At 33.9% G+C, this 21,593-nt stretch overlaps 2 protein-coding genes across 2 annotated transcripts; one reads left to right on the top strand and one right to left on the bottom strand.

Annotated features, from left to right (window-relative positions):
* Positions 1–1,034: 1,034 nt before the first annotated feature.
* On the bottom strand, positions 1,035–3,541 carry LOC132563460 (deoxyhypusine hydroxylase-like). The gene is made up of 4 exons (XM_060228218.1): positions 3,222–3,541; positions 2,734–2,810; positions 1,789–2,035; positions 1,035–1,389 (listed from the first exon to the last, which is right to left on the bottom strand). Exons 1-4 carry the CDS (start codon positions 3,499–3,501, stop codon positions 1,067–1,069), a joined length of 927 nt encoding a protein of 308 aa, XP_060084201.1. The 5' UTR covers positions 3,502–3,541; the 3' UTR covers positions 1,035–1,066.
* A 135-nt stretch (positions 3,542–3,676) lies between these two features.
* LOC132563459 (ribosome production factor 1-like) lies at positions 3,677–21,372 on the top strand. Its single transcript, XM_060228217.1, has 9 exons — positions 3,677–3,796; positions 5,004–5,060; positions 5,347–5,427; positions 6,541–6,636; positions 6,848–7,001; positions 8,284–8,366; positions 13,213–13,391; positions 19,884–20,010; positions 20,301–21,372. The coding sequence occupies exons 1-9, from the start codon at positions 3,677–3,679 to the stop codon at positions 20,340–20,342; spliced, it is 939 nt and encodes a 312-aa protein (XP_060084200.1). The 3' UTR covers positions 20,343–21,372.
* Positions 21,373–21,593: the final 221 nt, after the last annotated feature.

Raw genomic sequence — 21,593 nt, 5'->3', positions numbered from 1 at the left:
TTTTTGGTACAGTGGCAGTTGTTTGTTATTAAGTTTCCTATGTTTTTGTATTTTGATGTTTTGTAAATATTTTTGGTACAGTGGCAGTTGTTTGTTATTAAGTTTCCTATGTTTTTGTATTTTAATGTTTTGTAAATATTTTTGGTACAGTGGCAGTTGTTTGTTATTAAGTTTCCTATGTTTTTGTATGTTGATGTTTTGTAAATATTTTTGGTACAGTGGCAGTTGTTTGTTATTAAGTTTCCTATGTTTTTTTTGCATTAGATCCTAATTAAATGACTTGTGTAGTAGAATTGGATTGTTGTTTCTGAATCCTCAGTTTTTCTATAATTCAAATGCAAGGCACGCTTTTTGGATCAGGGACACTTGAAGGCTGTGGACATTTTTTGTTTCTGATCCGGAGTGAGCTTGTTGTCAGCATTAGGACCAAGTTCAAGGTGTCTCGCGTATATCGAACATTTTAATACTAATTTCACTTTTTGTTTTCATAAAATACTTTTGTATCAAATTGATTCATACTTACATGTAACAATCACTAGGCTATGTATAGATTATATATAAGAATGTTCGTCTTGTGTTATTATTTTGATTAAATATTTAGAAATGAAATAATTTATGGCCTTATGAGGAAGGATGGAGGACATAATGACTTTTTAAATATAATTTTGGGTAGAACTAGAATGTGTGAGGACACAGTGTCAATATGAAACAAATCCTTGTAGGGGTACACAAATTTTTCATTTCAAAAAGCAAACAGTGACCTTTGACCTTTCAAGCAAAATCTATTGAGGCATTCAAGAACACAATGACAGACAATGTGGATGTATATACCTCCTGAACTAACTGGAGGGATAATTAGTAGACTATATATATAGCAGGTACAAATTATGTGAGAGATGATTCTTTTACACAGTGTAGAGATGCGTTTGTGATAACAACCCTCAGAGATGGACATCACTCCAGTTATATATGATGCATAATTCAAACTTTTGATGAAATAACATTAAAAGAATAGGAATGAAACATTTAAAACCTTCTATGATTTCAAAATATTTATTAATCAACTTTATACAGATGCAACATGTTGGACTTTAGCTACTGAATCAGCATATTGAAACTGATCACTATTTTCGTATTCACTCATGTCCAATGCTACAATACAGCTCTCCTTGACCACTGCCTCTGAATCCTTTAGATATTCCACTAATATCTGTGTACAGTCCTCAGTAGCAATGGATCCCAAAGCCTCAGCACACTCATGTCTAACCATTGAACTTTCATTGAGATCCTTTAAATTTTCTGACAGTTGTTTGACACACACCTTGTTCTGCATTTGACCGAGCACATATGCTATCTCATGGCGGAACAATGCACTTTTACACTTCAAACCTGAAACAAAATCCCATTTCATTATTGATTATTCTATAGAGTGACTATTTTATTGAAAAACTACAGATTTTACATTCGATCACAACCAAGTTCTATCCAAAAATATGATATTTTCTGAGGTATGCAGTGCTAGCCCTCCAGATATTGAATATTACAAATACGTCCAATATTTCTCATCTAAATCAGACTTAACATTTTCATAAATAACGTTACTCAATAGGTTCAAGTTTCTGATTTTTTTTACGTAGATTTGTTTTTGCTAGGTCATAATCTATTCTTCATAACTGTATACTGTAGGTAGTATCATTAAATTTCTGTCTAAGCTGTACATTGTGTTTAGTACACAAAAAAGACATTGTCTTCGCTGAAATTAAAAATCATTTGAGAATCAGGATCTACCTTCAGCAAGGGCGATGACTGCCTCATCACTACCATTGTTTCTGAGAGAAAACATCGCCCGGTATCTTTTGAACAATGACAATGATTCGTCAAGAAGAACCTCTCTTAAATAATTGACATCCTCAGAAACACTTGGAGGGGCTGGATCTACAGATGAATATGGATTTGATGACAATTTCTCTGCCTTACTTTTCTCACTGTGCAACCATTGTAACCTTTCCAGTGCAAGTTGGCATGTTTCTGACACCTGTAACAGAAAACTTCATAATATAGTTGACATGTTTCTGACACCTGTGTCACCTGTAACAGAAAACTTCATAATATAGTTGACATGTTTCTGACACCTGTGTCACCTGTAACAGAAAACTTTATTATATAGTTGACATGTTTCTGACACCTGTGTCACCTGTAACAGAAAACTTCATAATATAGTTGACATGTTTCTGACACCTGTGTCACCTGTAACAGAAAACTTTATTATATAGTTGACATGCTTCTGACACCTGTGTCACCTGTAACAGAAAACTTTATTATATAGTTGACATGTTTCTGATACCTGTAACAGAAAACTCAAATATACCTTTAAACCAGAGAAACCTGCCCCTGCTCTGCATGAAGACCTCTACATCAGGGGCCTGTCAACACATGCTGTGGGTCGACATCATGCCTTGTCTTCATCCTTACCTACAGGGTTTTTATATTTTACTTGGGAAAAGACAGAGGAGCAAATTATTACATGCATATATTCCTTGGTTAGTTGAGATAAAGAATGGTTACATTAATTGGGCAAATATATATATCCTGCTTTTCTTGGCCATTTTGAGCACACACTGAAAATACAATACTCTTACTTCAGAACTGTACTCTACAACATCTAAAAGTAAGTGTAAACATGTGCATTTAAAATCAAATAACCAACTGATCATAGAACGCATGGATACCTACCTCTATGACTGGATCGTTTGCATATTGTTGTAAAATTTCTGTAGACTCTGTACAACCTATAGCTCCAAGTGCCTCTCCTATCAACAAACAAAATCATATATCAAGCATTCAGTCTTTTAAACTCAAAATACGACCACAAACTTTTTCTTTAGTTTACATACTAGAGTTCAAATGATGATACACATATCATCTCAAAACTTGGCATGAAATTATGACACATCTTTACAATCCCACTAATTATATATATACATACATATCAATTTACCGTCAAAATTACAAACACCTGTATTGTAGGCTTTACATGTGGGTGGCGTTATAGATATAGGGACTTCGTAAATCCTGAACTATTCTAAGGAGAGGGCTTTCATAGGCTCTGCCTGTTGCCCAATTCCTATTGTCAATACCACCAAGACAATAAAATATTCTGAAATCAAAAAAACTATTCGTACATGTTTATAACGATACATTTTTCGGTTATCAGCTGGTACCTGCTTCATGTCTGACCATAGCCTCCTGTTGCGTGTCCTGTAAGACACGTGTGAGGGTTGGCAGGGCGTATGAGTCCTGCATTTGTCCTAAACAGTAAGCCAGCTCATGTTTCAACAATGCAGACTTGTCGTCGAAGCAAGCTGCGATCGAATCGATAGCATCACTTCCTCCGATGTTTTTCAGAGTAAAAAGAGCTCTGAATCGATCCTTCAAAGGCTTCGACTTGTCGTTCAATATTTTGCCGATTGATTCAATTGTGTCACCATTCGCAAGAGCCATATTTGATATCAGTACTTCTGACAGATCGACCACGTTTCTTGAGATGTTGCATAAGCGGAAGTAAACAACCGGATATGATAATACGAACTAGAATAATTTACGTACTTCATTCGTGCTGTTCGGAATTTATTTAAACAAATGAAAAATTCCAAGAGCTTCCGATTAAAAATTCAACATGGCGTCAAAAGAAGACAGCATGGCTATTCCAGAGATCCCAAAGCCAAACATATCGAGTATTAAGAACAAACAACTTAGAAATGCGGCATACAGAAAATTAAAGATCGAAAAACGAAAGGTGATGGCAAATAATATGAGTTAACCAGATATACAGGGATTTTCTTTGATCTAAATAATTATTCATACTTGTATTGTCGCTGGTTCTGAGACTGCTCTCATGCTATTTGTACGTAAAAGGACTTGACGATATGACTTAATTACATATAGACCAACGGCTATGGTGGAAGGGGGGGGGGTTCAGAATATTTTTTGTTTGTTTGTTTATTTGTTCATTTACTTAACGGGTTTTGCATCCAATATTACGGCATTCGGCCTTTCAGCGGACGAGTTAAAATATACAAATATCGCGACCCGTAGGCACAGGAATTTCACTGACCTAGAAAACCCCAAGCCATGTGCTACAGAAGTGTTCCACATTTACATTTCTGGGACATATTAAAACACACACACATATATATATAATGGGTTGAAACGCATATCTCTATTTGTAGGTAATTAGCATATGTTTGTTGATATATCCAGTAAAGTTCCAGTAGTAATGTGCCTTTGAGATATGACTACAGGGGCATGTAGACATGTCTGTTAAAAGTACCATATAAGACTACATAAACATACAGCTATAATGTGTCCCTGTGATAGGACCTTGCTACCACAGTTAAATCAAACGTGACCAATCTAAATGATTATTTATGAATCAAGTCACAGGAATCAGACATTTCAATTGTGAAATAACATTGAAATAGTAAAAAGCTAGAATACATGTAATGGAAGCAATTACGCTTATAGTGTTCCTGCTAATGCAGTATTAAAACTATATTTTGTTTCACATATAAAATGTCAGATTCCTTGATTATTTAAGTTGTATGCAAATAGTAAAACTGAAAAAACAAATCCTTATTACCATGTATTAAACAATTTTCAACAGAATTTGTGAAATCTTTTCTTTAAGATGCAAATATACAGAAACTATAGGCATGACAATGCTGACAGAACAGGTGTGAATATTATTGATATGTTGTTATTTTATAAACCCTTTTATGTATATGACTTGTTTGACCAAATGTGGTATTTCCTTTGTTTCTTTATATTGGTCATGCATGACATCCATATGTTAAGTTTTCTATAGACTAAAAGTGAGGGAAAGTTTTCTGTCATTGCTGTCAATTTCAAAATTATCTGCTGTCTCCTAGTAAATCTTGTAGATGGTTATTGATATTAGTTAATAATAACACATTAAATGAACTGGTGTTATCGATTTCTATCAGGAAAAGATGAAGGAGAAAAAGAAAAAGAAGAAAGAAGCAGAAGCTTTAGGGGATAAGGTAAGTTTTAGGTGGCGGTAGTTAATTAGATCAGACTTCTGGGTTTTTTTTATATTAGACAGTATAAAAGAATAAACTTATATATTGATTTATGATGATGTTACTACTGATGGAAAATTTGGAATAATTTTAAACCAGGTAAAAAATTTTTTTCCTTTTTTTTTTTGCAGAACAATAAATTATTTGTAAATAATTTGATACAAAATTGAATATATCCAAATGATTTTGTGACTTATTTTAAAACTTGTGATTTAATTTCATTTCTATATAATTTTTCCACCCAAAGGCTCCACCAAAGCAGGTTCCTAAGACAATAGAAAGTATGCGTATTCATGATGAGACTATGGTGAATTCTCTGGATGAAGAGGTAATACTGTTGATTAAAGTTGTGTACAAAGTTTTTGCATGAAAATAAATGTTTTTAGCAATTTCAACACCAAATATGATTCTTGTATGGTACAGCGACACTAACTTCCCTACAGCATAGATAATATAATGTATTTATTTTACATCCTTTTTACACCATTCACAAAGATTAAAGATGATTCAATAGGTCTGTTTAAGAATAGGATTGATGACAGATGGATTAAGTTAATAAATTCTCTTTGGATACTCTTGACATATACTGGATAAAGTCTCAGGGTGATCTATAGTGATCCTCTTTTGTCTTGCATCGTGCCCCATAAAATTTTAACATTTTCAATTTCTTCTGGAAAACTCCTGAACCAATTTCAATGAAATTTTACAAAAAACATTCCATAGCTAAAGGTGCACTAAAATTGTAAAATTATATGGTCCCCACCTGCAGGGGTCCAAGGGGCGGGGCAAAAAGGGTCAAACTGATTGAAACTTCAAAAATCTTTGTCTCAAATTCCAGGTATGGTAGAATCAAGCACTCTTCATGAGTGGAAAGGCCTTCAGATGCTTTACCAAAATTGTAAATTTTATGACCCCAGGGTCTTGCATTTCCCCCAGAGGAGGGGGTAAAATATAAGCTGACTGTTTGATGAGATGTACATATAGACCTTGACTGACCCCCAGGGGCTGGTGGGCAGGGACAAAAGTGGGTCAAAATTGATTGAAATTTCAAATATCTTCTACTGTACCTGACCATGGATGGAAGATATTTTATAGGAAAATTAAAATCTTGAGTGTAATTTCTTTTATTTCAAAATTAATTAGAATACTTAACATGGAACAGCAGTTAATGTATATACAATTTACATTTGCATTATGTGTACAATATAGTTAAAATTATAAGACATTTTTATAACATGTTAAAAGAAACATTGTGACTCAGGTGACCCTTTAAGGCCCTCTGACCTCTTGTCTTAAAACATAATACCCAACAGGAAAAGCATGCACACAGGGCTAACTTAACATTTATGTTTTGTCTTGAAATCTGTTTGATAACTATTCACTCTAATATTCTTTAAGTTTTCTTTTTACACTAAAAAAAGCTTTTGAATTCATTTGCCAGGTGATGCAGGACGAAGCCCAAGATGAGATGTCCTCCTATTTCAGACGAGAAAGTACTCCAAAAATACTCATTACGACTAGTGATAGACCTTGTTCTGTAAGATTGATTGTTTGGATTTTTAAGTTGTTACTATATACAAGAGGTCCAAATCTCCACTAGTCCTGGTAAAGATTATGAATAAACATATTTCCACCAGTTGTCTTTCTATACCAGGTGGTTTAACTCTGTAAATTATGGTTAGTATTTTAGTACCCATCATCAAAATTATATATACATGTTGAGTTGCAGTGTTACCCATCTTTTTCAGAGAACAAACAAATTTTGTAAGGAGCTGAAGAAAAGTTTTCCTAACTCAGAGATATACTACCGTCGAGGATTGGACCTGAAGAAGATCATCCCACAAGCTATGTCTAAAGACTTCACTGATATAATGGTGATCAATGAAAACCATAAACAACCCAGTATCCTTTTGGTATTATACAGCTGAATTATATCTTATGTTATACCAAATACCTGATCTTTTGGAGTGATAACCAAATTGACTTAATTGAGGAGTTGTGTTGGGTACTGTACTGTCATTTGAATGTAGTGATCACTTGTATGGTATGATAAGTTATGATAAGTAAAGAATTAGAAAGAATTATGGACATTAGATCTTACTGTATTTTCTGGGGTATAAGCCGCAGAACCATTTTTTACCTATTATTTTATTTCATCTACAAATTAGCTGCACTTGAATATAAGCTGCACCCTTTCTTACAAAATGGTAACAATTACGTTGATGGAAGTTCACTGATATAATAGACAACGAAGGGCGATTTGTCAAGGTCTTAAGTGAAACAGTTAATAAAGATTGCAAATGAATTGTACATAGATAATCCATTATTGTTTTGATAAATTTTTCTGAAACGTAAACGGCAAATATTGAATTGTTTGGCTTAGGTGCCTCCACAGATTGTCTACACACAGATATAGGGCCAGACGTTGTGTACGTTTTACTGAACAATCCCTCCATCAGTGTCTGTACTGTTAACAAAGCCCTTGCATGCTGACAAAATTTTATAGTCCCATATTAATTCTTCTTGTAAGTTACACAAAACTATTTATATCGTAAACAAGCATGGCAGTCATCCTATAATTTGACCTATAACCTGACGACTTATGGAAGCCAGGATGCAAAAGGCTATTGTAAACTTCCACTTTGGCTTCAAAGTAACTGCAGTAGTCCAGAAGATGTTACTGTGATTTATATTAAAAGGTAGGATTAATTAAATCCATGAGATTCTGTATACGATTGCAAATGACAGTTATAGACGATATATGGACAGTTTGTAAGTCACACGCCTGACTCACGAGAAAAAAAGATGCAGCTTATAATCTGGAAAATACAGTAATTAAAGATCACATATTGTTGGAAATTAGTAACAATGATTACCTGTAGACCAGCTAAAATAACAAACTGAATGATTAAGTATGCTTTTATACCCTAAGTATCCATCGTAAATTGCTTTCAAATCATAAGATGAATGAATTAATCATTAAGGACCAATCAGATGGTCCATTAGTCTAGGTCTGAAGATGATAAAGGTCCTATCAGATGGTCTGTTAGTCTAGGTCTGAAGATGATAAAGGTCCTATCAGATGGTCTGTTAGTCTAGGTCTGAAGATGATAAAGGTCCTATCAGATGGTCTGTTAGTCTAGGTCTGAAGATGATGTGTCAGATCTTCCTTAACAGTATATAGATGGATTAGTTCTAACACATTTACCTGATGGACCAACATCCCACTTTAAAATGAGCAACGTAAAACTTGCACCAGAGATTAAGGTAAAGTTGGGACCTGTCCTCACACACGTTATTAGAGTGTCTGCAGGCTTGTATTGTTAATATGACTGGTATCCAAGCATACATGTACTTAGGATTTCCTTTGGAATAGTAATGTTACAGACCGATGTGTGGTTGTATTCATCCGATATGTAGGGTTAGTGTCCTTTGTGCACAATGTATCTATTTGTTTGGATATATCTAAAACAGAGCCAAGGCCACTGTTACTATAAGTGGTGAACAAAAAAGGTCCTTCGCCTTTCACCTGGATATTGAAAGTACACAAGGGATTACCAGGTAGTATGGGTAATAGCTTAGATCAAGCAAAAACAATCTCAGCAGACTGGAGACAGGTTCTTCAATAAATATCGAGATATTGTTAGTTTGGATGATATCTCAATTTGTTTGTCTACAATTTCCATATTTTGCATCAGAATCTTGATCAGTTCTGAGAATGGTAAATGACCCTGTTTTCATGGTAAACTGGTTATGGATTTTACCTGAATAATATACTGTTAGATTAAAGAGATACAAAGCCTTTGTAATCATGTTTATCACACAGATATAGATATTGATGGGTCAAGAACAACACTTATTTCTCTATATGGACCAAACCAGGACACCCCGGGCTTTTATGATTTAGTCGTAGATACTATTGATAACTTTGGAAACGATAATATTATTATATGTGGGGATTTCAACCTAGTCTTAGAACCAAATTTAGATTATGATTACAGTTACAGACATGTAAATAATCCTGCAGCTAGAAATAAAGTTCTGGAAATTATTCAAAATTTCAGTCTAGTTGACATTTTTAGGGAACATCACCCAGATATTAGACGTTATACTTGGCGAAAAGCAAATCCTGTGAAACAAGCCAGATTAGACTTTCTTCTTATCTCAGAATCTCTTCTATCTAGTATAAATAAGTCCAGAATTGAACCAGGTTATAGATCTGACCATTCTATTCCAACAATATCTTTGATTTTGAATGAATTTAAAAAAGGGAAGGGTCTTTGGAAATTTAACAACTCTTTATTATTTGATTCTGAATATCTGGACATGGTTAAAACTTGCATTGAGGGGGTTAAGCTGCAGTATTGTTTACCTGTGTATAATCTTGAGTCTGTTAAAAATATCCCTAGCAGTGACTTGCAATTTTTGATAAACGATCAGTTATTTTTGGAAACATTACTAATGGAAATAAGGGGTAAGTCTATATCTTTTGCATCTTTTAGGAAAAAGCAAGCTAATCTACAGGAAGATAACCTTAAGTATTCTATAGAATCATTAGAGTCGGAATCAGATCCAGACCAGGGGGAATTAGACAGATTAAAAAGGGATTTAGAGACCATTCGATTGAAAAAAGTAAAGGGTAGTTTAATTAGATCTAGGGCTAAATGGATTCAGGAGGGGGAGAAACCAACATCTTACTTTCTAAATTTAGAAAATAGAAATTTCACTTCGAAAATCATACCTAAAATACAGAATGATAATGGAAGTATTAATACCAATCAAGTGGATGTTTTGGCAGAAGTAAGATTATTTTATGAAAATTTATATAAGTTTAGAAAAACTGATAATATAGAGTTAGAAACACATCTAGAAAACTGTAACATGCCAAAGTTAAGTAAAATAGAATCAGATAGCTTAGAGGGTGGGATAACTTTGGAAGAAGCTGGGAAAGTACTTAAAGGCATGCAAAATAATAAGAGCCCGGGATCAGATGGTTTCACTTCAGAATTTTTTTAAGTTTTCTGGGGATAAATTGGTAGCTTTGTTGTACACTCTTTAAATTATGGTTTTTATTTTGGTCAATGTTCAGTTACTCAAAGACATGGTGTCATCGTATGTATTCCTAAGGGAGACAAGCTATGCCACTTCTTAAAAAATTGGAGGCCAATAACACTTTTGAATATTACCTATAAAATTGCCTCCGGGGTTATCACACAAAGAATAAAAACAGTTTTGAGCAAAATTATTAATGAAGATCAGACTGGGTTTTTATCAGGTAGGTATATAGGTGAAAATATCCGTACAGTGTATGATGTAATGCATTATGTAGAAGAACTCCATATTCCAGGTATGTTAATGTTAGTAGATTTTGAAAGAGCATTTGATAGTGTTTCATGGGGGTTTATAGATAAAGTTTTAAAATATTTTAACTTTGGGGAAGATATATGCAAGTGGATAAAATTATTTAATAATAATGTATATGCTTCTATTAATCAATGTGGGAATCTTTCAAAACGTATTAATATTGAAAGAGGTTGTCGTCAAGGTGACCCAATATCTCCTTATATCTTTATTTTATGTGCTGAAGTTCTAGCAGCAAGAATTAGAAATAATGAGTTTATTAAAGGCATTGATGTAGATAATGTACCAATTCTAAATGTGCAATATGCAGATGACACTGGTTTAATATTAGATGGCTCAGAGAGGTCGCTTAATGAGTCTATCTCAGAGTTAGATAACTATGCAAAGATTTCTGGTTTTAACATTAATACTAATAAAACTCAAATTATATGGTTAGGGAGTTGTAAATACAGTGATGTAACATATCGGCCAGATTTGAATCTGCAGTGGGGGAAAAATAGATTTACTTTTCTGGGTATCAATTTTTCGGTTGATTTGGATTAAATACCAAGATTAAATTTTGACAAAAAAATTGTAAAACTTAAAGGACTTCTTACTTCTTGGAAGCGACGGAGCTTGACTCTAATTGGCAAAATTAATGTTATTAAGTCTCTTTTGATTTCACAACTCATTTATTTATTACCTTGCCAAACCAATCAGAAAAATATATTGCTACAATAAATTCTTTATTATTTGATTTTTTGTGGAATGGTAAGTGCAATAAGATTAAAACAGATGTCATTATTCAAAATAATGATAATGGTGGGCTAAATATGATTGACTTATATTCTTTCATTCATTCTTTAAAAGTAGGCTGGATAAGAAAATTATTGATGTTATCAGGCAAATGGTATCTGATCCTTAAGTCAACAATAGATCTAAATAAGTTGTTTAAATGTGGAAAGGATTATGTATATTTATGTGGATCAAGATGCCGCAATCAATTCTGGAAAAATGTTTTCAAAGCATGGGATAAACTAAACAAATCTAAGGATATATCGCTAAATAGACAAAATTGTATTCTCAAAACACCCCTTTGGTATAACAATGATATTAAAGTTAATAATAAATTTGTCTTTTATCCAAACTGGTTTATGGCAGGTATCTTGACATTGAATGATCTGATGAAAAATTCTGAAAACTTAACATTTCTTTCTTTTGAAGAGTTTTTACAAAAGTTTAGAATTAACACTAACTTTCTAGAATTTCATGGATTAATAGCTGCAATTAAACGCTATTTAAGAAATCTCGAGTTCAAATCAGAAAGACTTTCGCATCCTTTCATACCACAAATATTAGAAATATTCTTCAAGAATAAAAAAGGTGTGAAAGATTTCTACAAGCATATCATAACTCCAGCGACTATGCCTACTGGCACCAAAAAATGGAATTTGCAGTTTAACTTTGATTTTGAGAAGTGGTCAATAGTATATAATCTTCCCTTTACAGTCACCAAAAATCCTAAATTAATATGGTTGCAGGTCAGAATTATTCATCAGATCTTAGTAACAAATTCTTTTCTTCATAAAATAAAGATAAACCCTTAGCCCTATGTGTACTTTATGTAATATGGAAATAGAGACAATTACGCATTGCTTATGGGAATGTAGGGAGGTGCAAACTCTTCTTCAGAAATTTGGAACTTTATTAGATCTACTTTTAATACCATTTGCATATAATAAGGAGTCATTATTTTTTGGAATAGTTTCACAACAATGTAACTCAGTTGACAATGAAATTCTTATTATAAAACACTATATATATAAAACTAGATGTATTAGTAACTCTTTGAATATAAACGCTCTCATTAATGTAATTAAAGATAATTTTGTAGTTCAAAAATATATAAATAATAGTCCAAAGAATCATATCAAAATGCAATTTGAGTAAGGTTGGAGAAAATGGAAGCCCTTATTAGACTTATAAGTTCTTAACCTTAATATTATTTCACTGGCTCTAATTATCTCTGTACGTGTATATTTATTTTGTTGTAATTATTAATCATAACACTAACTCCGCCGACGACTCTTGATTTGCTGTTATAATTTAAATATTCTTTATTTACATGTAGAATACATTATACAATATAAAAATGTGTGTGTGTATGAAGAAAACAGTACCTCCTCCTCTCTACCCTCCTACCTCTTTCCTTTTTTCTACCCTTTTCTATTCTGTCTGTCGGGTTTGTCTTTTTGTCTGATGAGCGAATGGTATGTGGGCATCTGTGTGTGTATGTCCATGTAAGTGTAGTATAGGGAATCAGTTTTGAGATTCCATCATCGATGATCGGATATTAACAGTAAACCTAACATCACTGGTTATTATTTTGAAACCGATCATCAAGGTTGAAATTTCATAATTGATTAGTTATAGTAGGTTGTGTTTCCTGTTTAGACATTGATTATAATTAGGTGATCACCTACACAACACTATGTAAGTGTATGTAAGTTTGTGCGAAAGTTTATGATAATATGTTTATATATGTATTATATTTGAAAACTTTCAAAAATAAAAAAATTTAAAAAAAAATGTTTATCTCACAGTTTCACACATATCTGTTGTTTACAAAAGCATTTGAAATGATATTTTGTTACCATCATTATACTTTTACTGGATTATACCTAATGTAGGTACCATAGTTTGAAGAATTGAAGAATAATTATTTTTTATCTAGAATTATATTAATTAAAATATTTATTACTTTGTTCATCAGAGGGTTGGAGAAATGACCGGACATAAACCAGAGGTCATTCTAAACAATTTTAACACACGACTTGGACACAGCGTTGGACGAATGTTCGCTTCTTTATTTCCTCATGATCCTCAATTCAGTGGCCGCCGAGTAATCACATTTCATAATCAAAGAGACTTCATTTTCTTCCGACATCACAGGTAAGTTAGTATCACGATAGTTTGTTGTCCTGTCTTCTTGTTTTACATAAGCTGACGTTGTAGAGGAGGTGTGCTTAATAGTCATATATAGTCTGTATATACTACATTGTATCTATACACAGTATACAAGCTGCAATGTTGAACACACAACAATACTATTTTTATACTGTCTGAAGGAAAAGCATGTAGTTGCCACTTTGTCCATCCATCCATTCATATGTTCATCTGTCCATCCCTCTGTCCCTCCGTCCGTCCCTCCGTCCTTCATAATTTTGTCCAGAGCATATCACAATACCTAAAAGAGGTATGATAATGAAACTATAAGTGGATAAATCTCGATAAGGAGAAGTACAGTATACAAGAACCATAACTCTCATTTGTATAATTTTGGAGTTATTGAAACTTGGTGTATACATTGGTCATACTAAGAGAATGTGCAGTATACCAAACTCAGGGCCTGCAACTTCTTAATTACAGAATTATTGCCCTTTGGTTAAATTTTGAGTCCAATAAAGTTTTTTGGGAGAATTAATCAGTGTCACTGATACTGTTGTATTGTGTTTTCTGGAACTTCCAAGTGCCAACATGCTTCTGCAGCTGCACAATCAGAGGTATTCATTCTAAATATTTAAGTAAACTGACCAGGGTAAACAATGGCCCTGACTGATCATGTGTAATGTTACCTCAAATCTCCTTTCTGAATAGGGCACATACCTCGTATACATTCTTTTAAATGTCATGCACTTGTGAAGCTCCATACAGAGAAAAACTTTGCAGAAGTCAATAAAGTGAAAGCATAAAGAAAATTGTTACTGTGGAGGGAACTATTTTCAGAAATCTCACTTGGTCTCTTCAGTTTGAAAGAGAGTAAATTTTTCCATCATGTTGTTGGATGAAGATGTGATTTAATGTCTTCATATAGAATCTGATAGATAAATGGCAATTAAATCATTAGTTTATGTAAATTTCAGAAATCTACAGGTTGGTGTTGTAAAATCACTGATTCACTCTGCCTGTATTCTGATACCAGAAATGAAGCCACTTTAATACCAGGCCTACTATATCACCTCACCTATGTTTTTTTTGTACATGTGTCCTGTTTGTGGTTGTTTTCTATACATGTGTCCTGTTTGTGGTTGTTGTTTTCTATACATGTGTCCTGTTTGTGGTTGTTGTTTTCTGTACATGTGTCCTGTTTGTGGTTGTTTTCTGTACATGTGCCTGTTTGTGGTTGTTGTTTTCTGTACATGTGTCCTGTTTGTGGTTGTTGTTTTCTGTACATGTGTCCTGTTTGTGGTTGTTGTTTTCTGTACATGTGTCCTGTTTGTGGTTGTTTTCTGTACATGTGTCCTGTTTGTGGTTGTTGTTTTCTGTACATGTGTCCTGTTTGTGGTTGTTTTCTGTACATGTGTCCTGTTTGTGGTTGTTGTTTTCTGTACATGTGTCCTGTTTGTGGTTGTTTTCTGTACATGTGTCCTGTTTGTGGTTGTTTTCTATACATGTGTCCTGTTTGTGGTTGTTGTTTTCTGTACATGTGCCTGTTTGTTGTAGTTTATGTAGATTTCAGAAATCTACAGGTTGGTGTTGTAAAATCACTGATTCACTCTGCCTGTATTCTGATACCAGAAATGAAGCCACTTTAATACCAGGCCTACAATATCACCTCACCTATTCTGTACATGTGCCTGTTTGTGGTTGTTTTATGTACATGTGCCTGTTTGTGGTTGTTGTTTTCTGTACATGTGCCTGTTTGTTGTAGTTTATGTAGATTTCAGAAATCTACAGATTGGTGTTGTAAAATCACTGATTCACTCTGCCTGTATTCTGATACCAGAAATGAAGTCACTTTAATACCAGGCCTACTATATCACCTCACCTATTCTGTACATGTGTCTTGTTTGTGGTTGTTGTTTTCTGTACATGTGTCCTGTTTGTGGTTGTTGTTTTCTGTACATGTGTCCTGTTTGTGGTTGTTGTTTTCTGTACATGTGTCTTGTTTGTGGTTGTTGTTTTCTGTACATGTGTCCTGTTTGTGGTTGTTTTCTGTACATGTGTCCTGTTTGTGGTTGTTTTCTGTACATGTGTCCTGTTTGTGGTTGTTGTTTTCTGTACATGTGCCTGTTTGTGGTTGTTGTTTTCTGTACATGTGTCCTGTTTGTGGTTGTTTTCTGTACATGTGTCCTGTTTGTGGTTGTTGTTTTCTGTACATATGCCTGTTTTTTGTTTTTTCTGTACATGTGCCTGTTTGTGGTTGTTGTTTTCTGTACATGTGCCTGTTTGTGGTTGTTGTTTTCTGTACATGTGTCCTGTTTGTGGTTGTTTTCTGTACATGTGTCCTGTTTGTGGTTGTTTTCTGTACATGTGTCCTGTTTGTGGTTGTTTTCTGTACATGTGTCCTGTTTGTGGTTGTTGTTTTCTGTACATGTGTCCTGTTTGTGGTTGTTGTTTTCTGTACATGTGTCCTGTTTGTGGTTGTTGTTTTCTGTACATGTGTCTTGTTTGTGGTTGTTGTTTTCTGTACATGTGTCCTGTTTGTGGTTGTTGTTTTCTATACATGTGTCCTGTTTGTGGTTGTTGTTTTCTGTACATGTGTCCTGTTTGTGGTTGTTGTTTTCTATACATGTGTCCTGTTTGTGGTTGTTGTTTTCTGTACATGTGTCCTGTTTGTGGTTGTTGTTTTCTGTACATGTGTCTTGTTTGTGGTTGTTGTTTTCTGTACATGTGTCTTGTTTGTGGTTGTTGTTTTCTGTACATGTGTCCTGTTTGTGGTTGTTGTTTTCTATACATGTGTCCTGTTTGTGGTTGTTGTTTTCTGTACATGTGTCTTGTTTGTGGTTGTTGTTTTCTGTACATGTGTCTTGTTTGTGGTTGTTGTTTTCTGTACATGTGTCCTGTTTGTGGTTGTTGTTTTCTGTACATGTGTCCTGTTTGTGGTTGTTGTTTTCTATACATGTGTCCTGTTTGTGGTTGTTGTTTTCTGTACATGTGCCTGTTTGTGGTTGTTGTTTTCTGTACATATGCCTGTTTTTTGTTTTTTCTGTACATGTGCCTGTTTGTGGTTGTTGTTTTCTGTACATGTGTCCTGTTTGTGGTTGTTGTTTTCTGTACATGTGTCTTGTTTGTGGTTGTTGTTTTCTGTACATGTGTCCTGTTTGTGGTTGTTGTTTTCTCATGCTGAGCATACATGTCAGGTCGTCCGTCCTTGTTTTCACATCAGTGTTTCGTCTGTTGATGTTGAGATTTTGTCCAAAATAGTTAGATACGCAGTAAAATATAATCATTTTCTTCCCTGATTACTGCACTTTTTACTATAACCTGGCTATACTAGACTGCACTTTTTACTATAACCTGGCTATACTAGACTGCACTTTTTACTATAACCTGGCTCTACTGGACTGCACTTTTTACTATAACCTGGCTCTACTGGACTGCACTTTTTACTATAACCTGGCTATACTGGACTGCACTTTTTACTATAACCTGGTTATACTGGACTGTACTTTTTTATATAACCTGGCTATACTGGACTGCACTTTTTAGCCCACCATCTATTCAAATAGATGGTGGGTTATTCAAATCGCCTTGCGTCCATGGTCCGTCGTCCGTCCGTCCGTCCGTCCGTCCGTAAACAATTCTTGTTACCGACAGGTGGCCATCTTGGATTTTGGATGTAAAAGTTTGTTTCCGCTATTTCTTGGAAAGTACTGGATGGATATTTCTCAAATTTCATATGCAGGTTCCCCTTGGTCCCTAGTTGTGCATTGTACCTTTTTTAGACTGATTCGAATTCAAGATGGCCGACAGGTGGCCATCTTGGATTTTGGAAGTAAAAGTTTGTTACCGCTATTTCTGAGAAAGTACTGAATGGTTCTTCCTCAAATTTCATATGCAGTTTCCCCTTGGTCCCTAGTTGTGCATTGTACCTTTTTTGGACTGATTCGAATTCAAGATGGCCGACAGGCAGCCATCTTGGATTTTGGAAGTAAAAGTTTGTTACTGCTATTTCTTGGAAAGTACTGGATGGATCTTTCTCAAATTTCATATGCAGGTTCCCTTTGGTTCCAAGTTGTGCATTATACCTTTTTGGACTGATCCGAAATCAAGATGGCTGACAGGCAGCCATCTTGGATTTTGAGAGTAAAATCTTGTTACTGCTATATCTGAGGAAGTCCAGGATGGATCCTTCTGATATTTCATAGATATTGGTTTCCCTTGGTCCCTAGTTGTGCATTGTACCTTTTTTGGACTGATTTGAAATCAAGGTGGCCCACAGGCAGCCATCTTGGATGTCGACAGTAATACAGCACAAGCATATTGTCCATTATCCACCTGTAACTGACTGCTATCTAATAATACTTTGGGATCTTTTTCAAATGATATTTGCTAATAGGTGCTTAATAAAAATATCTTGTGCCATCATTGAGTACATTCAATGAAGACCAGTTCATGAACATTTACAACACCTGTAACAAACAAAAAAAAAAAAATCTTCAAGAACTGAAAACAGATCCTCAAATGGTGGGCGCCAAGATCCCTCTGGGATCTCTTGTTGATATAACCTGGCTCTACTGGACTGTACTTTTTACTATAACCTGGCTATACTGGACTGCACTTTTTACTATAACCTAGCTATACTGGACTGCACTTTTTACTATAACCTGGCTATACTGGACTGCACCTTTTACTATAACCTAGCTATACTGGACTGCACTTTTTTCTATAACCTTGCTATACTGGACTGCACTTTTTACTATAACCTGGCTCTACTGGACTGCACTTTTTACTATAACCTGGCTCTACTGGACTGCACTTTTTACTATATCCTGGCTATACTGGACTGCACTTTTTGATATATCCTGGCTATACTGGACTGCACTTTTTGATATAATCTGGCTAAACTGGACTGCACTATTTTGAACCTCCACATTACAGAGGTGGGTGCTCTATGATAATAAAATGGTCTGTCTCTCCATCCATTATTATATTTCCAGTTTTGATGTACAAAATTTACTCCTACTTATCCAGGGTTTCCACAAGGAAAGAGATTGCGTAGGATTGCTTTCCAGGTCCATAGATCAAAGGTCAAGGTCACTGTTACAATGAACAGACTTTATCTTAGTTTCTTCACAGAAAGTGCTTGTTTTTGGTTTGCATGGATATTCAGTGGTCAAGATCAATATTTCTATAAATAAACACAGTAATATACTGCAAGAAATTAATGCCTGTGTTTAGAGTCAATCAAAATAAAATCCAATCCACTGAGGTTTCTCACTGATGAGACTTAGCATCACTGTAATCAATTCATACTACCATTAGACCTTACCTGTCAGGTAAATTGTTTATATATTACGTAACAGTAAACAGTGGGTAAATATCATTTACCATTAGACCTTACCTGTCAGGTAAATTGTTTATATATTACGTAACAGTAAACAGTGGGTAAATATCATTTACCATTAGACCTTACCTGTCAGGTAAATTGTTTATATATTACGTAACAGTAAACAGTGGGTAAATATCATTTACCATTATACCTTACCTGTCAGGTAAATTGTTTATATATTACGTAACAGTAAACAGTGGGTAAATATCATTTACCATTATACCTTACCTGTCAGGTAAATTGTTTATATATTACGTAACAATAAACAGTGGGTAAATATCATTTACCATTAGACCTTACCTGTCAGGTAAATTGTTTATATATTACGTAACAATAAACAGTGGGTAAATATCAACTATGAAAGTTTATACAAAAGAAAAAGGTTTGTAAACATAGAACTTTGAAAATTTCTTTAAACCTGAGAGAATATATTTCATAAGACAATGGATTTCCTTTCAAATATGGTTATACAAAAAAAAAGGTTTGTAAACATAGAACTTTGAAAATTTCTTTAAACCTGAGAGAATATATTTCATAAGACAATGGATTTCCTTTCAAACATGGTTTATACAAAAAAAAAAGGTTTGTAAACATAGAACTTTGAAAATTTCTTTAAACCTGAGAGAATATATTTCATAAGACAATGGATTTCCTTTCAAACATGGTTTATACAAAAAAAAAAAAGGTTTGTAAACATAGAACTTTGAAAATTTCTTTAAACCTGAGAGAATATATTTCATAAGACAATGGATTTCCTTTCAAACATGGTTTGTATAGAAATATTTTTTAAAAAGTATAAATCCAGGTATGTTAAAAGTTGGCCTGAAATGTGTGAGTTTGTTGAAAGGAAATGTTTTCTCGTTGAATTGTGAAAGTTTCTGTAAATGTTCATCACATTGACACTTGATCACTGTGAAAACGTGGAAAGGATATATATCAATCAGAATCACAGTGTTAGACAAAAGACTGATTTCTTTTCCACCTGGTTTATAAAATCAGAAACAATAGGTTTTGTCTGGATTTCTCCCTACAGACAAGGTATTCTATTTAAACTTGTATTGAAAAGTTTTTCCATATAAAAAAGGTAAAAAGGATGTTTTCTTTTACAGATATGTATTTAGAAATGCCAAGAAGGTTGGACTGCAGGAACTAGGACCAAGATTTACACTGAAATTACGATCTTTACAAAAAGGCACATTTGACTCTAAATATGGAGAGTATGAATGGATTCATAAGGTAAGACTGAAAGTTATACTGTATGGAAAAACATCTGTTAAAATACTATTCAGAGAATTTCTATGATCAACTTTACGGTACCAGCAGTAAAGCTTAATCAACTATATTCATTTCGCATTTAATGTCAAGCTGACTTTTGTTACATAACAATGCTGCTTTTTACAACCAAAATATGACTGATAATAATCTTATGATAAATTTCTACCTTTGATGCTGTAAATCACATTTACACATGTTTGTAGAGTGAAAATAAGCAAAACCAGTGTGAAAAATAAAACATTTTGTTACAGCGCCATGAAATGGACACCAGTAGGAGGAAGTTCTTCCTATAGGTCAGAAAGGTCATCCTGAACTGCAGTATGAGACGACTGGTAACGCCAGGACCTGGAGTTCTGGTACATACACATGTAGTTTTCTGGCCTTGGATCTGAAATCATTGTGAATGAATGCCATCTGAAACAACATACAGTATTACTGCAATCTCCTGTTCATTTCTGTTGTATAATAGTGGGGAGGTAACCGCCCTACATCTAAATCCCAGAGACAGCTGAAAACAGCATCTAATGAATCGCGTTAACATTTCTGCATCATAGTAACCTTTACACAACTACAAGGTGACTATCATATTAATTATGAGTATGACATGAATTTTTCATTTGTAATTGTCTTGGACTAGATTGGTTGTAAAACCTAGGGAAAGAACTGAGAATGTCAAAAACAAATAGAACGTTTACATTTTGGGGAATATGATTGTTTACATAAGTCAGTTATCATCAATTTTGTTTACTAGACTGGCATGGTATAAGTGTGTGTTTTATAATAAAAAATCACTGTGTCTATATTTAACAATACTATGGTTACATCATGTGTTCCATTTGTATTGATCATGGTAGTGAGGACCAATTTCCTTAATCCTACTTTGTGAAGTGATTTCGGCTGTGAGGAGCAAACATTTAACTAATAAGCCTGATAGACTTGTGATTAAAGCCTGTCAATGATTCTCCACTTAATGGAACTCGGACTTTGTAACATTTTGTTTAGTATAACGTTAAGTATGATAATTTGATCATGACATTATCTCAGGTGCTGATGTATGGTATAATTCTAAAAATATTGTGAATGGTTACATGTCATTTACAGCTTTAGGTTCAAGCTTTAGGCAGTGTCCAGTTATACTTCATATGATAGAAGTCTTGTGAAGTTTAATATATAATAATCTTTGACAACTGTTAAACACTTAGTTGAAGAATCTATGTAATGATGACATTGCACATACATCTTTTCTAAAAGGGAGCCTCTTCTATTAATGATGAAAAAGTTTCATTATTAGTATGGAACTTGGGTACATTGTTATTATTGTCAATGAAGAAATAAAATTTTGTTGTTAATTTATTTCATGGAAATGTTTTGGAGGGACATGAAGGATGACAATTATACAAAGTATTAGTGTTGAAATAATGACGTTTCAATCTACCTCCTATAGTATGAAATTTACAGCACTATAACTTAATAGTCACATTCCCAAGTGAAATTGATGTCTATAATTCATTACATTGTAACATCTCCAGGTGAAAATTAAGTAT

This window comes from Ylistrum balloti, unplaced genomic scaffold (assembly GCF_031769215.1).
Source record: "Ylistrum balloti isolate Yb309-2 unplaced genomic scaffold, AGI_CSIRO_Ybal_v1 Utg371738, whole genome shotgun sequence".
In the NCBI taxonomy this organism is placed as follows: Eukaryota; Metazoa; Mollusca; class Bivalvia; order Pectinida; family Pectinidae; genus Ylistrum; species Ylistrum balloti.
This window is presented reverse-complemented; position numbering and strand designations above follow the sequence as displayed.

What these genes read in the sequence shown, in the direction of transcription:
- LOC132563460 (XM_060228218.1), bottom strand. Translation starts at nt 3,501, where the DNA reads ATGGCTCTTGCGAATGGTGACACAATTGAATCAATCGGCAAAATATTG. An exon ending in CAAACGATCCAGTCATAGAG is followed by an intron (nt 2,036 to 2,733) that starts GTAGGTATCCAT and finishes TTTCTGTTACAG; the next exon opens with GTGTCAGAAACATGCCAACT. An exon ending in AGTCATCGCCCTTGCTGAAG is followed by an intron (nt 1,390 to 1,788) that starts GTAGATCCTGAT and finishes ATTTTGTTTCAG; the next exon opens with GTTTGAAGTGTAAAAGTGCA.
- LOC132563459 (XM_060228217.1), top strand. Translation starts at nt 3,677, where the DNA reads ATGGCGTCAAAAGAAGACAGCATGGCTATTCCAGAGATCCCAAAGCCA. An exon ending in CAGAAGCTTTAGGGGATAAG is followed by an intron (nt 5,061 to 5,346) that starts GTAAGTTTTAGG and finishes TTCCACCCAAAG; the next exon opens with GCTCCACCAAAGCAGGTTCC. An exon ending in TGAAAACCATAAACAACCCA is followed by an intron (nt 7,002 to 8,283) that starts GTATCCTTTTGG and finishes AACAGTATATAG; the next exon opens with ATGGATTAGTTCTAACACAT.